This window comes from Plecotus auritus (genome assembly GCF_963455305.1).
Source record: "Plecotus auritus genome assembly, chromosome: 5".
NCBI lineage: Eukaryota > Metazoa > Chordata > Mammalia > Chiroptera > Vespertilionidae > Plecotus > Plecotus auritus.
Window position 1 is genome coordinate 48,688,626 of NC_137776.1, and position 16,782 is coordinate 48,705,407.

Sequence of the window (16,782 nt, forward strand, 5' to 3'; positions counted from 1 at the left end):
TACATGCCCTTGTCTGGATTGAACCTGGAACCCTTTAGTCCGCAGGCTGATGCTCTATCCACTGAGCCAAAGCGGTCAGGGCTGAACTAAATATATTTTAAATGTTAAGAAATAAGGAGTAAAGCAAACATTAATGTTGGAGAAATTTTTTTCACTGACATTATCTCAACACTAGTGGCCTGGTACGTACATGGATTCGTGTACATCAAAAGGAAGTTAATTAGAAGAAATATTTTAATATTGCTATTTGCCTTTTTTCTGTAATAGAAGTGTCAAATTCACAATCAACAATGACAGACTAAAACACACGTGTGCGATTGGCACCAGCGAGAGCTTTATATGTATTGTGCATGGACGAGTCAACTTAACCTTTTATATATATAGAATAAACTTGCTTAATTAGACCTGCTTTCTGATGTAGCTAAACTTTTTCCAGCCCAGTGAAGTACTGCAACTTCTCTTTCAGGTAATTGTTAGCAACACAGCAGTAAACATCAAAATGAAGCAGATTATTATTGTAGATCATGCAGGGAGAACGAAGGGTAAAATATTTAACTGCAGCAGTTTGCCTATATTCTGTGCTGTGAGAAAACCTGAAGTCATTTTCAAAGTCCACCATTTCTTACTTCTTTTCAATCGGGTCAGTTTCTAAACTTTCTAAATCTCCATTTTCTGGTTAATGAAAGCAGGATTCCACTGTGTCTCCTATCTACCTACTCCAGGACTTCTGTAAGGATCAAATGAGATGAGGCATGGGAAAATGCTTCATAGACATTTGGTTAAAGTGAACATCTGGCTATAAAGCAAGTTGTGTTCCTGGGGTAAAGAAATTGCAAGAAGGCTAGTCGTTGCTAGGGAGAGGAAGCCGGGCATTGCTACGTGACGTCATTACCCTGCGCCCACAGCGACAGTTTCTGGGCTGGGCTGTGGGCCACATTTTGCACCATGGGGTCTCGACAGCATCGGCTGCAATTTGGTGGGCTGTCGCTCTGGGGTGGTGGCAGGGCCTGTGTCCCACTTGAGGGAAGCCAAGAGTTGCTTTGTGGGCGCCAATTCCTCGGTGCCATTTCTCTGTGCACGTCCTGCAGCTCCTGTGTTGAGCATCTGCCCCCTGGTGGTCAATGCGCATCACAGCGACCAGTCAGACACTTAGCATATTAGCCTTTTAAATATATAGATCAGTTCATAATGAATTGGGAGATCTACAGTACACTGTATGGTATAGTTAAGGCAAAAAGCCTTACAGTTGAAGTGGCTGCTTACAACAGGAACTTAAAGATATGAAAAAGAAAACACCCCACACTTTATAAAAGAAAAGGAAAAATTAAAATTGCGGGAGTAAATAAAAATGAAAATTTGAAAAGTTAAACCATATTTGTTTTTATTTATATATAACTATCACATGAATTATAAAGAAGAAAAAGAATATCAGAATGTAACTTGATAGATGAATGCATGCTATGGCTAAGATAAATGTTTCTATATATTATGGTTAGTGAGAACATTATCAGTGTAACAGGGCATTATGATTATTTAAAAATATGAACTTATTTAATCTGTGCTTTAGAAATAAATGTATATAGTGTTATAAGTTGAAAAGAACTCAAAAGAATAATACCAAATATACACCTGGTGTATAAGAATTTAAAAAGGCTGCATTCAGTAAAGTTAGTCAGCTATATTAAAAATGACACATATCCAAAACAAGATGCATATTATATAAAAAGGGACATTGTAAGATTTGCTAGCGGCATTAAATCCATGGTTTAATCCAAGAAATCTCCTTTTAATTATCATTTAGACAGAAGCATGCAAATAGTCTTAGGATCTACTTAGAGTCTTCTCCAAACCCACTGAGGCTACCTATCCTCTTTTTAGGGGCTAAGCAGGTATTCGGGTAGCGGCTTCCTCTTCCGCATCAGCCCGGTTTGCATTAATTTCTGCCAGTGTTCGGCCAAACCGTGCCCATTCATCATTTCGGGGGACAGCAATCTGCTGTTAAAAGAAAGACAATGTTTTATGCATATTGAAATAAAAGATCAGTTTACTATTATTCAATTTGTTTTCAAATAACTTTTCCATTAAAAAATAATAGTTGACCTGAATGGCCTTTCCATAATTACAGGGACTATAACAATGATTTACACATTCTGAAAGAAAACACGGTGCTTGTGAAACGTGTTCTAACAGCCTCAGAAATGATTTTGCTATTATCACCATCAGTGCAAGAGAAAATAACAATGATGCTCTGTAACTATAATCAGGGGTCCTCAAACGTTTTAAACAGGGGGCCAGTTCACTGTCCCTCAGACTGTTGGAGGGTTGGACAATATATAGTTTAAAAAAAAAACTATGAACAAATTCCTATGCGCACTGCGGGCCCGGGACGAGTCGGCTGCTAAGCAGGACAGGCAGCGGCACCCGGCGGGCTGAATAAATGTCCTCGGCGGGCCGCATGTGGCCCGCGGGCCATAATTTGAGGACCCCTGCAGTATAACTCCTGTGCACTAGCTCATGAATTTTACTGCTGGGGAGGGAAATCTTAAAAAGTTTTACTTTTTTACTTCATACTTTACTCCTAGTATGAACTAGTTTTTGAAACATGGTTTAAAAGAACTGGTTTCTTATAAGTATTTTTTTTTTGTTTGGAGCACAAGATAACCTTTATTGATATGTTAATCCCTGCGTCATAAGGTACACTACTTCTTCCCACTTAGTGATGTACCAAGAGCAAAACGGGAAAAGAGGCTTTTGATGCCTTTTTCTCACTGAAGCAGTTCAATGACCAAAATTTTTTTTTTTTTTAAATATATTTTATTGATATTTCACAGAGAGGAAGGGAGAGGGATAGAGAGTTAGAAACATCGATCAGCTGCCTCCTGCACACCTCCCACTGGGTATGTGCCTGCAACCAAGGTACATGCCCCTGACCGGCATCGAACCCGGGACCTTTCAGTCCGCAGGCCGACGCTCTATCCACTGAGCCAAACCGGTTTCGGCACAATGACCAAAATTTTTTGATAACTGTTATTATAATACTAGAGGCCCGGTGCATGAAATTCGTGCACAGGGGGTGTGTCCCTCAGTCCTACCTGCACCTTCTCCAACTGGGACCCCTCGAGGGATGACCAACTGCCCGTTTAGGCCCGATCCCTAGGGCAGTCGGACAACCCTCTCACAATCCAGGACTGCTGGCTCCCAACTGCTCGCCTGCCTGCCTTCCTGATTGTCCCTAACCGCTTCTGCCTGCCAGCCTGATCACCCCCTAACCACTCCCCTGCAGGCCTGGTCACCCCTAACTGCCCTCCCCTGCAGGCCTGGTCTCCCCTAACTGCTCTCCCCTGCAGGCCTGGGTCCCCCCCCCACTGCCCTTCCCTACAGGCCTGGGTCCCTCCCAACTGCCCTTCCCTGCAGGCCTGGTCCCCCCTCACTGCTCTCCCCTGCAGGCCTGGGTCCCCCCCAACTGCCCTTCCCTGCAAGCCCGGTTGCCCCCAACTTGCCTCCTCTGCAGGCCTGGTCCCTCCCAACTACCCTCCCCTGCTGGCCATCTTGTGGTGGCCATCTTGTGTCCACATGGGGGCAGGATCTTTGACCACATGGGGGCAGCCATCTTGTGTGTTGGAGTGATGGTCAATTTGCATATTGCTCTTTTATTAGATAGGATTAGAGGAATGTGACATTGCCATATTAGACACAAACCATTCATTGTAGCAAATGGATGTGCCTGCTTATAAAATTAGATTAGGTTGGACAGTGATATCCAATCTAATATGGTACCTACCAGCCACATCTGACTACTTACATTTAATGTAGTTAAAATTAAATAAAATCTAAAATTTAGTTCTTCAATTGTCCTAGTCACATTTTAAGTGTTCAACAGTCATATATGGCTAATGGCTACCATATTGGACAGTGCTGATACAGAATAATTCCATTTGTGCAAATAGTTCAATTGGCTGTTCTAACTGATTCAATCTACTCTTCAGATCCAATTGCTAGAAGACTTGGGGTGTCCAAGAGGATGGGAGCCATAAGGCATAGTAAAGAAGGAGTGACTAAGGCATTAGTCAGGACTGAAAAAAAAGGAAATCACTCTTGGGCATTGTGTACAGACAACCTAGCACCAATGAGAGAACTGCAACTCATCCTGTTGGATTCAATAATAATGATTCTGCAACAAGGCTCGAGAGCCAAGATTCACTTTTCACAATGTCATCAGAAAACTCTAAAAAAATATCACTTTGATTTTTACTACCTGGTCCAAACAAATATATGAATACAGAAAAATAAAATCTTATCTCAATATCAATTCTGTGAAGCTTGAAAGTCCAACTATAACTCCAAATTTCTTATTATGCCTAAAGAATTTCTAGCTTCCAGCAATGCATGCTTCAAGAAGCAAGGTACTTCCAACATATGATATTACCCTCAAAATCTGTTGCATGGGGACACAGGACATCCAGTTTAGAAAGAAAGTTAAACTCAAGAGTCCTTCCTATGGTGGAAAGTAAGTACTATCTTTACAACCATATAGTTTATACAATTCATGAACCATAAAGACTAGTTTTAACCACGAAGATAGTTACTACTATATTGTGAAAGCTAAATAGATGTATCAAAATTATAGACAGTGAGCCCCATACCTCTCCCACATCATATATAACAATCTGTCCTTCAGAATCACCCACGGCAATCTCTCTTCCAGAATGGGTCCATCTTACACGATTAAGAGCAGGATTACCCTCCACAGAAATACTGGCAGTTGGCACCTAAAGTCATTTAAAATATAGTGCAGTGTTAAAAGTTTCATCAAGATTTCTATAAACATGTAAAATAGTAATTCTTCTTTCTTCCAATCTGGCTACATTTTTAAAGACAAAGATGAAAATAGATAAAGAATTTTCCCAACTTTCTTGCTGTTCAGTGATACATTATGAATGACATTATAGTCAATTCTTGAAAATGGTTTTGGAAAATAACTTAAGTCTTTATATAAGAAATTCTCTACATCATGCTGAAAGATCTTCTCTTTAATAAAGCATTCTTTGTTGTTTTAACTTCCTTAAGAAGTCAAGCTGTTTGACAACAGATGGCCAAAACCCCATTTTAAAGAAACATTTCAAAAGCCCTCATAAACAGATTATGGTTCAATTTTAGAGGACAGGAATTACTTTTGTAGCTTGCATCTCTGTCAGCTGAAACTTGTGATTTGACCCACAGTTCTTGGAAACAGTTCATACTGAAGGTACAGTATGAGTTTTTCTAAAGCCCCTGATTCCATGAACTGTCTGGAGCAGGGAGAATGATGCACCAACACAATGGCACCAGCCCCTTGCAATCTGACTGTATCTCTCATATGCTGAAGGAAGAGATTTACTTGCCACATGGAGAGCAAACATTCAATGTTTGACTCAGACCAAAGCACAATACAATTTTTTAAAAATCTGAAATATGACTAAAAATAATCCTTCTAATTGCTACCAGTCATCCCCAAATTATAAGTTTAACCCCTAGCATGCTGTTACAGAGAAAAATTATAATTAAGATATATTCTTTCAATTAGATTATAGGAGAGATCAAATTTAATTGTAACCACAAATCTCTAACACCAAAACCCAAATTAAGAAAATAAAATTGGTACCATTCTAGTAACCAGCAATGAATAATCAAGTCCAATCATTCAGGTAGGGCTTAATATCATTTCCTAGCAGTATTCAAATGTTCCTCCTCAAAGTACTAAACTAGCGGTTAGCATAGTGTTAAATTTTTTTATATGTCCAATAAATCACCTTCCTTGCCCTGTATAACCCAAGTATTTTACTTCAAGGGATTAGACAGATACCACTAGAAATATAAAGAGATGTGCGAATGAGTGGGATGTGGGGAAGCAATCAAGAGACTTTCTCCTTACCTGTTACTGATAGAGCAGCTAGCATTACTTCTTACCACCACAAACCAATAAAGAATTCTAAGAACATCATTAAGCCTCTCTAAGCTGGTAAAAATACACATGGCTAACAACAAATAATAGTTGCAGTGAAATTTCACTGCCAACAAGTGATTTTAGTATAGCAATTAGGAAATTTGATGGTTTCTGTATTCATTTTATAGTAACAGTAACAATGTTTTCACTCTTTCATGGAACAAGTCATCAAGATATATTTTTCCTTCATTCAAATAAGTCAGGCTAAGACTAATGTTTATGGATGATATACAACTCTATCAAGGCTAAGAGAGAATCTAGAAAGTTAGGATTAAGGTTAACATACTTTAAGAGTCTGAAACTCTCTGCTTTCTAGCCTATGAATGAAAAATATTCCCTCTGCCTTACGAATGAGACTTTGCCAGGACATGAGAGGCACCACAGTGCTTTTCAGAAGTATAAGGAAATGCCCCTGTGCTCTTCACAACAGTGTTTCTCCCTTCAGTTCTGCACAGCATGCTGTTTATCATTAGGATACAAAGCTTATTTGGTTTCTTTGTGATGATGCTACACTCACAGAGCCCTTTTACATTCCTTGGGATAGAAAGAATTTCACAAATTATTCAATAACTCTCCAATTTTCTATTTTTCCATGTAATTTTTGTTATTTTCCCACTTACCTCTGTGTCATTATTGAGATTCCACAAATCCAGCCTCCCCATGCCATCCACACATGCAAACAGGGCTGGGTGGGTAGGTGACCACATAACATCATAAACATAGTCTGAATTATCTTCGAATGAGTATAAAGGCTTGTTATTCTGAAAGGGAAAAGTTTATTCTTAGAGCAGTCAAAATAAGACATACATTCAACAGATATAACATTTTATGATATTTAACTCAGCCTAGAAAAAGTTCTGATAATTTGTTTCAATATAGAATTATCTGGAGTTAATAGAACTAAGAATCAACTATTGGACTGCATTTTCTTTTTTTTAACTTATAGTTAACCATACTGTTTAAAAAAAGGAATAGAAGGTACTTTAAAAACATTTGTCAATGAGAGGATTCTAGGAAGAGGATAGCAATGGCACTGTATTTTTTTAATCTCCTCTAAATCTCTCCATAAACCCAGATAAAGTATAGCAAAATCAAAGATTCACAGACATCTACAACAAGATCAGGAGACAAAGCTCCAAATGTAAGCAGGTAAAAACAAACCTCTGACAAGTACAAGACCTGCACAGTATGAGCATCTGTGAGGCAGGGCATGTGGGAGGGCACGTGGGCTTCGGATAGCCAGAGAACAGAGCCTCACAGTCAATAGCAGATGCTCAGTCTGAGGGGGTCAGTCTGAGAATAGCAGTAGAAACTATGAGGGATTTTGACACAATTTCATTTATAAATAAATGCACGCAGACTCCATGTGATATAAGTAAGGTCTAATGGTGCAGTCTGAGCCCTATAAACTCTCAAACTAACAAACCAAAGAGTTCTTTAAAGACCAAGTCTCACCAAAGAGAAACTTCTAGGAGCAGTATCCAAGCTGTGGAATACAGCACAATAGGGGCAAAGGAAAGAGAAGGTTCAGATACAGGTGGTGAAGAGGAACAGAAAAGGCATATCTTACATAGATAGGTAAAGAAATATATAGAAGGCATATCTAAGATCAAGAGAGAGATAGCTAAAGAAATACAAAAAGGCATATCTCAGAGAGATAGGCAGATAAAGACATATAGCTGCTTTGCAAGAAACACAGGAGAGCTTTCACCTAGACAATACAACTAGAAAAGCTATCTTTTCCCATCCCCTCCCTCTTAAAAGAGAAAACTCATTTCACTAGTAGTCAATAAGCAACAAAAAGGTATCTTAGTCAAATCCCATACAAAGTTATCATGACAGATCTTCAATAAGGGTGTCATAACAATTAAACGGGAAAAGAACAGTCTTTTCAACAGATGATACTGGGACAACTGAATATACACATGCAAAACAATGAAGTTGGACTGCCACCTTCCTCACGCAACAATTAACTTAAAATGTACCATAAATCTAAATATAACAGTAAAACTATAAAACTCTTAAGAAAAAGCACAGGAGTAAATCATTGTGACCTTGGTTTCTGTAATAGTTTCTTAGATAAAAAGCGAAAAGCACAAGTGACAAAAGATAAAGTGGATAAAGTGGGCTACATCAAAACTAAATACTCTTGTGCTTCAAACAATACCCTCAAGAAAGTGAAAAGATAATTTACACAATGGGAGAAAATATTTGAAAATCATATATCTGATAAGTTATTAGAACTCTACAACTCATTAACAAAAGGCAAATGACCCAATTGAAAATTGAGCAAAGGATTTGACTAGATTTCTCCAAAGAAGATCTACAAATAGCAACCAAGCACTTGAAAATATGCTCAACATCATTATCCATCAGGGCAATGCAAATTAAATAACGAGATATTATTTTATACCACTAGGATGGCTATATAGGACAGACAATAACAAGTGTTAGTGGTGAGGATGTGAGAAATTAGAACTCTCAGAATTGCTGGTGGGAATGTAAATTGGTGTAGCTGCTTTGAAAAACAGTTTAGCAGTTCCTGGAAATGCTAATTAGAGTGACATATGACCCAACAATTCTTCTTCTAGGTTCATACCTAAGAGAAATGAAAACATAGCTTGCTGGCAACCAGAAGCTAGGAACAGATTCTCCCTCAGTGCCTCCCAAAGTAACCAACCGTGTCAACACCTTGATTTTGGACTTTAAGCCTACAGAACTGTGAGAGAATAAATTTCTGTTCTTTTAAAGCCACCTAGTTTGTGACTATTTGTTCCAGCATCCCTAGGAAGTAATAGAGTAATTCTGTATTTTTCTGGGGTAACTGGGTAAATTAATAACTAACAGAGTCCCTAATGTAAATACATGAACATAACAGTGAGGTGCTCTCAAAAGAACTGGGAAATACATTTTCACTTGGATTGGAACAGAAATAAACAGATCTCTTTAAAAAGAAATGATACCACCTTAGACGGTTTAACTCAGTGGATAGAGTGTCGGCCTGTGGACCAAAGGGTCCTGGGTTCGATTCTGGTCAAGGGCATGTACCTTGGTTGCAGGCTTCTCCCTGACCTAGGCCCTGGTCAGGGCATGTGCAGGAGGCAACCAATGTGTTTCTCTTACATCAGTGTCTCTCTCTGCCCTTCCCTCTCTCTCCCACTCTCCCTAAAAAATCAATGGGAAAATATCCTCAGGTGAGGATTAACAAAACAAAACAAAAAGAAATGATACCCAGGTCAGAAATACCTTCCTTAACCTGTCGACATGACCTTTTTGAGAAGACCTGTGTCTATTAAAAACAATACAACAAAACACAGACAGTATCCAATATAAGCACTGTCTGTCTAGAAGAGAGTCTCCGTCAATGGACTGTGAGAATTACCACCCAGGGCAGGACTATTCTATGGGAAGATGAATGAATTATGTTATCATTGCTTGATGCTATTAAACATTCAAATTAGAAAGCTTCCTTTGTTCCAACTGCTTGCTCACTAAGCAATCTTCTGATTATAATTTGGCTTCCCATGTGGGTTGTCTACAGGGAAACAATTAGCTGGTCAGGCCAGCATGAGTATCGGGGCCTTTTGACAGTTATTTCTCATTGTAAATTAATAAATTGACCTTCTCCAATGTATCAGTGTCTTAGTTCCAGTCAGCACTCCCTAGCTAATCAACTCTAGAAGATGGACAAAATTGAGTTTCTAAATATGTGAGAGACAGGCTGGACACTGGTCAGCAGCAAGTTACTATGGTAAATGCTGCCACTGAGTCCCAATGGTCAGTAGGCTTCCCCACGAAACACCCTGATCCCAAAGCATTTTTTCATTTTAACTTGTCTAATATGTGCACAGTTGCTATTTCAAGAGTCAGTAAAATATCTTTGCTCCTGTTTTAATGCTTGTATTCTCTAAGTGTTAAATAGGAAAGTTGTTAAAATAAGGAGGGGATTTAAGACATCAGAGACTGTAAACAAATTTTAGGGTGTGTAAGGATTACAAAAGTCTGAAAACTAACAATTCTAAGAAATTATCACATTAACAATCTTAATTTTGCCACTTTATAGTAAATATGCTTTGATAGATATTGCTCTGAGACTAGAAAATACCATGTATACATTAAAACACTTTGTCCCCCAAATAAATAATTTTTACATTTTAAGAGTCACCTGTAACAAGTACGGTTAAATTTAATGGAACAAATATTCAGGTTACTTTTAAGAAGCTTTTACTTCTCACATATTCTTCCTACCATTTTTCAAGCCTGGAAAAGTGCTTTTTGTTGTGATATTTCAAATTTAGTATTTTGAAAAGGTAACCATAGCCTCCAAATAAATTTAGAAGCTGACTACAGAAGTAGATTACTTTAAAGATGAAGCAGTGCCAAATTGAAATTTCTAGGAATTTTTTAGAGGATTTACAGAAAGGGAAAAAAAGGACTCTTGTTTTGCTACTGGGGCACAGGCAGATCTTAAAAAGGACACAAAGATACAGTGATATCTAATGGTGCATTCTTCCAGTTTATAGAGCGTAGAGATAGAGAAGAAAAACACTTTAAAATTAGGTTAAATTCATGAACGTAAAAATACTGGTTTAAAGAGCTTAAAGTGGAATTGAAACAATGTTTTTAAAAAGAGTATTTAAAAACCTTACCTGCCTGTTATTCATTACCATTATGTTAAAGAGCACAGAGGCTCTATCAAGTGGTTTGACAGGATAGAAATAAATACTAGCAACACAGTTAACCTTAAAGTATAAATCTAAGATCAGCAATGACACTGGGAGCCATGATATTGGCAAATATTTTACCCAGCACATTATTGTTGTTGTTCCATCCTTCATACAGAACTGTTTGTATGCAGAACAGTTCGAATAAAAAGTAATTCTGATAAAGTTTTTGAAGGCCCTTGGGCATGTATAAAAACACCGTTCTACAGTGGCCCATTCTTTGGCCACTAACATTTGAGAGGCATGTATGTGTGGGGACGAGGGAAGAGGCATATATCACAGTTGAATGAATAAATGAGTGTTCTATACGAAGAAGCTCAGGGAAGAAAGCAATACCTAGCCCAGAAAGAGATATGCCTGCCTGTCATTCTTATTCAGAGACAGTTCTATGTTGAAATACAACAAAATACAAGCACAAAAAGATATCAATCACCAATCAACCAACAATATAACAAAAGCAAGCATCAATTAGTCTGCTTTCACAGATATAAGTTCTGTTCTTGTTTAGGCAAGACGACTCTTTCATTTTCCAGTCCTGTTAGCAATCCTATCTAATAAAAGAGTAATATGCAAATTAACCATCACTCTGCTATACCCACCAGCCACGCCCACCAGCCACTCAGGAGCAAGTATGCAAATTAACCAAACCAAGATGGCAGTTAATTTGCATATCCAGGAGTAGAGTGAAGACTGAAGACAGCATGGGAGGAAGCCAAGTGTTGCAGAAGGGAGCAAAGCTGTGGAGAAGCAAGCAAGAGGGGCTGCAGAGAAGGGAGGGAAGCAGGTGGGGCGGTGGAGAAGGGAGGGAAGCAGGCAGGGCTGCAGGAAGCCCTATTGCAGGAATCTTCCTGCAACGAGCCTCTAGTATATATATAAGGATGAAAGCCTCAAATTTAAAGCTAACAGAAGGCTAGCAAACTGAAGCCCTGAGATATTCAAAATAATAATAAATCTACAAATAGATAAATTCTTTTCAATTACTAAAAAGATGCTAGCCAAAAAACCTAAGAGATGTAATGTCTCCTGTGCTATACACAGGACTACTAAGGTGAGAGCACAGCCAAGTTCTAGCCACTTACACTGCTGCCTGCAGCCTACAGAGAAGCAGTGGCTTCATCTTTCCAATTCTGCCTCTTCCTTTGGTTTTACTAGCTAGATTATGCATTTCTTTGAGGGAATCTTCCTTCTCTTTTCCACTATGTAAATCTAATTAAAAGAAGAAAAAGTCAGAACAATCCAAGAAAGAAAACAGTCCACTGACTAAATGCATTCGGGCTCTGTCTGATACCCATAAAGGGAAAAAGGAGGAACTGAACATTGTTAAGTCCCTACTACATGCTATACATTGTGTTAAGCATTTTTCTATGTTTCCTTCATTAGATTTAAGGTAAGTGCTATTTTTCTACCTGCTAATGCCAAACTGGAAAATGCTTAATTTTAAAAGGCAAGCTTTTAGAGGCGAAGTCTTCTAACTCCATATTAGGCTGAAAGAAAGCATCAAGAAAAGATAATACAGACAGTCTTTGGGTTACGTACGACTCCACATACGTTGTTTCATGGTTACGTCACCATCTCCCATCCTAATATATAAAAAGCCAGGGGCTGTCACAACCGAAACCACCTGATGGATGACTGAACAGCAGGCTGTGTGGGGAGACCAGGCTGGCAGGGGGGTTAGTGAGGGACGACCAAACGACTGAACAGCAGGCTGTGTGGGGTGACCAGGCCAGCAGGGAGGGCAGTTGGGGCAACCAGGCTGGCAGGGGGGGCAGTGAGGGGCAATCAGGCTGGCAGGGGAGCAGTTAGGGGCAACCAGGCCAGCAGAGGGAGGCAGTTGGGGGCAACCAGGCCAGCAGAGGGGGGTCAGTAAGGAGTGACCAGGCCGGTGGGGGAGAGGGGCAGTTAGGAGCAACCAGGCTAGCAGAAGGGGGCAGTTGGGGGCGACCAGGCTGGCAGGGGGAGGGGGCAATTGGGGGCCACCAAGCCGGCAGGGGGGGCAGTAAGGGGCAACCAGGCTGGCAGGGGGGGAGGCAGTACAGGGTGACCAGGCTGGCTGGGGCAGTTAAGGGCGATCAGGCCGGCAGGCAGAGGCAGTTAGGGGTGATCAGGCTGTGGGGGGGGGGGGGGCGGGGAGGGCAGTTAGGGGTGATCAGGCAGGCAGGCAGGTGAGCAGTTAGGAGCTAGCGGTCCCAGATTGTGAGAGGGATACCGGATTGCAGAGGGTGCAGCCTGGGCTGAGGGGACCCCACCCCCGGGCATAAATTTCATGCACCGGGCCTCTAGTTTATTTATAAAAAAAAAAAAAAAGTTCTGTCATTTCAACATATGTACATATGTGCTTTATGTTTTTTATTATTTATTTACCACAAGTAAAGGTCAGGAATTGTTATCTTTCTTTTAAAATTTTTTTACTGTTTCACTTCATTACTGCTGTGTATGTGCTCCATGTGAGTGACGTAGGTGCTTATGTAGGTGGGTTCTGACTTATGGCGAAAATCGCGTTACATCGCGCCATAGGAACAGATCTCCAACATAACCCGAGGACCTACTGTAGTGAATAGTGAGTTAACTTGAACTAGATTTCTGAAGCCAGTATTTGATAACTGTAATAGCAAAAAACATCTCTTAAGATACTAGGTTTTCTCAAAATATTGAAGAACAAAGTAAGGTCTCTAAACTTTGTGTCATGATGACTTATTCAAAAGGTCAATATTCAGAATAAGGCAGATGGATACATGAAAAATGTAGCTTAAAATTTAACTTAATTTAAATAGAGTCTGATATTCTGAATATACTGCTTTGCAAGTAACAATGTAATACTGCAGAAAAGCTAGACAGCAAAGTCAAGGCACTTTAATTTTAAAACAGGTCAAATGAAATTACAAGGCCTATCACAGGAACTAACATTCCTGACCTGAATTTGCCTTGAGACTTTCAATGAGGTAGGGCATTGTCACATTTATCTGGAATTGCTGGAGAATCAGGAAGTACTTTATAACTTAAGTGGGGGTTTTGAATAACTGAAACTTATTAAAAAACAGAAAAAACTATTTACTTATTTTGGAAAACAAAAATACATATCCATCCATAACTTTATACAATACTTTCTTTTAAAAAATTTATTTTAGAATGTATTGATTTTAGAGAGAGGAAGGGTGAGAGACAGAGAGAGAAACATTGATTTCTTGTTCCACTTATTTATGCATTTATTGGTTGCTTCATGTATATGTCGTGACTGGGTTTTGAACTTGTAACCTTGGTGTAATGGGACAGTGCTCTAACCAACTGACCTACCCACCCAGGAAATACCATACTTTCTTAATGATTCAAATTTATTATGTGCAGCTTTATCAATAGGTCTTACTGTACATTAGTTTTTATCTGTCTTTTCTCCATTTTCCCATCAGTTCTGTAAGTCACTGCAGTCTGAACAAACCTCTAAAAACTCACCAAAAAAAATGTATGACTTTAGTGCTGGGCTGTATGATAGCTATGTGAGGTGCTATGCGAGATACTCAGGGCTTTTTCTCCAGCTCAGTTCAGGGCAGATAGTTCTGTGCTCGAAAAGCCTGAAGTAGTTGGAAGACTGGTGTTTGTGTGTAGGATTACCATATTTGTCAGCACACTTTTATGAAAACTACAACCTCTAGTTAGCTCACTTATGTTCTGTCTAACTTCTTATCAGGTTTGATCTTCAGTTAATCATGCTAAGCTATTAGTAAGCTTTCCAGAGAAACCAAGATGGCGGCATAGGTAAGCACCTAAACTGCTGCCTCGCACAACAATTTCAAAACTACAACTAAAAGACAGAACGGACACCATCCAGAACCACAGGAAAGTTGGCTGAGTGCAAATTCTACAACTAGAAGGAAAGAGAAAAGCTCACAGAGAATTGGAGGTACGGCAAAGGGTCTTTGTGTGCGCAGAGAGGAAGGGCGGCTGAGAGCCTGGCTGACTTTCTCTGGCAGGAAGGGGAAGGAAACCCCTGACTGCAATGAACCCCAGTTCCAACTGCACTGAACCCCAGTTCCGGGCAAAACCCCGTGGACTCAGGCTCATACAGGGGGAGTCTGGACTGTCAGGTAGAGAGAAAGGCAACCGGAGACTCGGAGACCGGGGGGAGCCGCGGGGGAGCCCCAGCGGGCAGGGGTCTGGAGGCGCACGTGCCAGTGTGCACAAAGACTGCGGAGGTTTCCACAGGCTTTCCCTAGCAGAAGGGAGTCTGAAGCTCCTGACTACACTGAACCCCAGTTCTGACTGCACTGAACCCCAGTTCCAGGCGAGCCCCTGGGGACTCACGCTCTTGTTGGGGGAATCTGGACTCTTGGGCGGAGACTCGGGAGCCAAGAAGGCAGAGGTCTGGTGGCGCGTGCGCGCGCGTGCGCGCAAGGGCAAGGCTAATGGGAAGCCAAGGCTGTCTGCTCCGCCCTGAGACTCCACCCCATCCAGGCTGAGCACAGAGGCTTTTGCAATTTGGCAAGTCTAATCCTATAAGGCTGTCTCCAGCACCGAACTTCTCCCAGCGTAGACACAGCTGATCCTCACAGCCAACTGGCCTGGAGGTCATTTCCTCCCAGTGATACCAACAACAATCAAGACTTAACTACAACAAGACTGTACACACAGTCCACAAAGGGGTACACCAAGAGTGTCCACCTCAGGTTAACTGGGGAGGCCGACCCACTGGGCCATATAGGAAACATAGCATGCAAAGCTACCCTACCAACTCAGAGAAGCAGTGAAAATGCGGCAACAAAGAAACAGATCACAAACGAAAGAAATGGAGGAAAACAAATGACTGGATATAGAATTCAAAACCACTGTTATAAGGCTTTTTAAGAATATCCTAGAAAAGGCTGATAAATATAACAAGACCCTCGAAGATATGAAAAAGGACCAACTAGAAATTAAACATACACTGATTGAAATAAAAAATATTATACATAGACCCCACAACAGACTAGAGCAGGGGTGGGCAAACTTTTTGACTCGAGGGCCACAATGGGTTCTTAAACTGGACCGGAGGGCCGGAACAAAAGCATGGATGGAGTGTTTGTTTGAACTAATATAAATTCAAAGTAAAGGAGCGGAGGGGAGAGCAAGAGAACCCTCCGCTCTTTCAGCTCCGTGGGCCGGATAGAACAGCCAAACGGGCCGAATCCGGCCCGCGGGCCGTAGTTTGCCCACGGCTGGACTAGAGGAACACAAGAATCAAGTCAAAGAATTGAAATACAAAGAAGCAAAAAACACTCAACCGAAAAAGCAAAAAGAAAAAAAAATCCAAAAAGTTGAAGATAGTGTAAGAAGCCTCTGGGACAACTTCAAGCGTACCAACATCAGAATTATGGGGGTGCCAGAAGAAGAGAGAGAGCAAGATACTGAAAACCTATTTGAAGAAATAATGACTGAAAACTTCCCCCACCTGGTGAAAGAAATATACTTACAAGTCCAGAAAGCACACAGAACCCCAAACAAAAGGAATCCAAAGAGGACCACACCAAGACACATCATAATTAAAATGCCAAGAGCAAAAGACAAAGAGAGAATATTAAAAGCAGCAAGAAAAAAAAGGGAGCACCCATACGACTGTCAGCTGATTTCTCAACAGAAACCATGCAGGCCAGACGGGAGTGGCAAGAAATTTTCAAAGTGATGAATAGCAAGAACCTACAACTAAGATTACTCTATCCAGCAAAGCTATCATTCAGAATTGAAGGTCAGATAAAGAGCTTCACAGATAAGAAAAAGCTAAAGGAGTTCATCACCACCAAACCAGTATTATATGAATTGCTGAAAGGTATTCTTAAAGAAGAGGAAGAAGAAGAAAAAGGTAAAGATAAAAATTATGAACAACAAATACATATCTATCAGCAAGTGAACCTAAAAATAAAGTGAATTAAAAACCTGAGGGACAGAATAATCTGTTGAATATAATAGAATCAGGGCCATAGAAAGGGAGTGGACTGATAATTCTCAGGGGGAAAGGGGTATGGAGGGGGTTCAGGAAGAGACTGGACAAAAATCATACACCTATGGATGAGGACAGTGAGGGGGAGGTAAGGGCAGAAGGTGGGG

The 16,782-nt window shown here is 40.4% G+C and overlaps 1 protein-coding gene across 8 annotated transcripts in view; it reads right to left on the reverse strand.

The window, feature by feature from the left end:
• Nucleotides 1-1,357: 1,357 nt before the first annotated feature.
• Nucleotides 1,358-16,782, reverse strand: part of DYNC1I2 (dynein cytoplasmic 1 intermediate chain 2) — a gene marked incomplete at its 5' end in the record, with an annotated part of 59,835 nt that continues 44,410 nt past the window's right edge. For 5 of the 8 annotated variants that reach the window (XM_080667223.1, XM_080667220.1, XM_080667222.1 and 2 more), the window contains 3 exons: nucleotides 1,359-1,995; nucleotides 4,644-4,769; nucleotides 6,604-6,744. In XM_080667223.1, the coding sequence (XP_080523349.1) occupies nucleotides 1,882-1,995; nucleotides 4,644-4,769; nucleotides 6,604-6,744 (381 nt within the window). In that variant the 3' untranslated portion in view covers nucleotides 1,359-1,881. Of the gene's footprint in view, nucleotides 1,996-4,643; nucleotides 4,770-6,603; nucleotides 6,745-16,782 lie in introns of all 8 variants that reach the window. The other 3 variants (XM_080667224.1, XM_080667221.1, XM_080667219.1) reach the window with 1 other exon arrangement.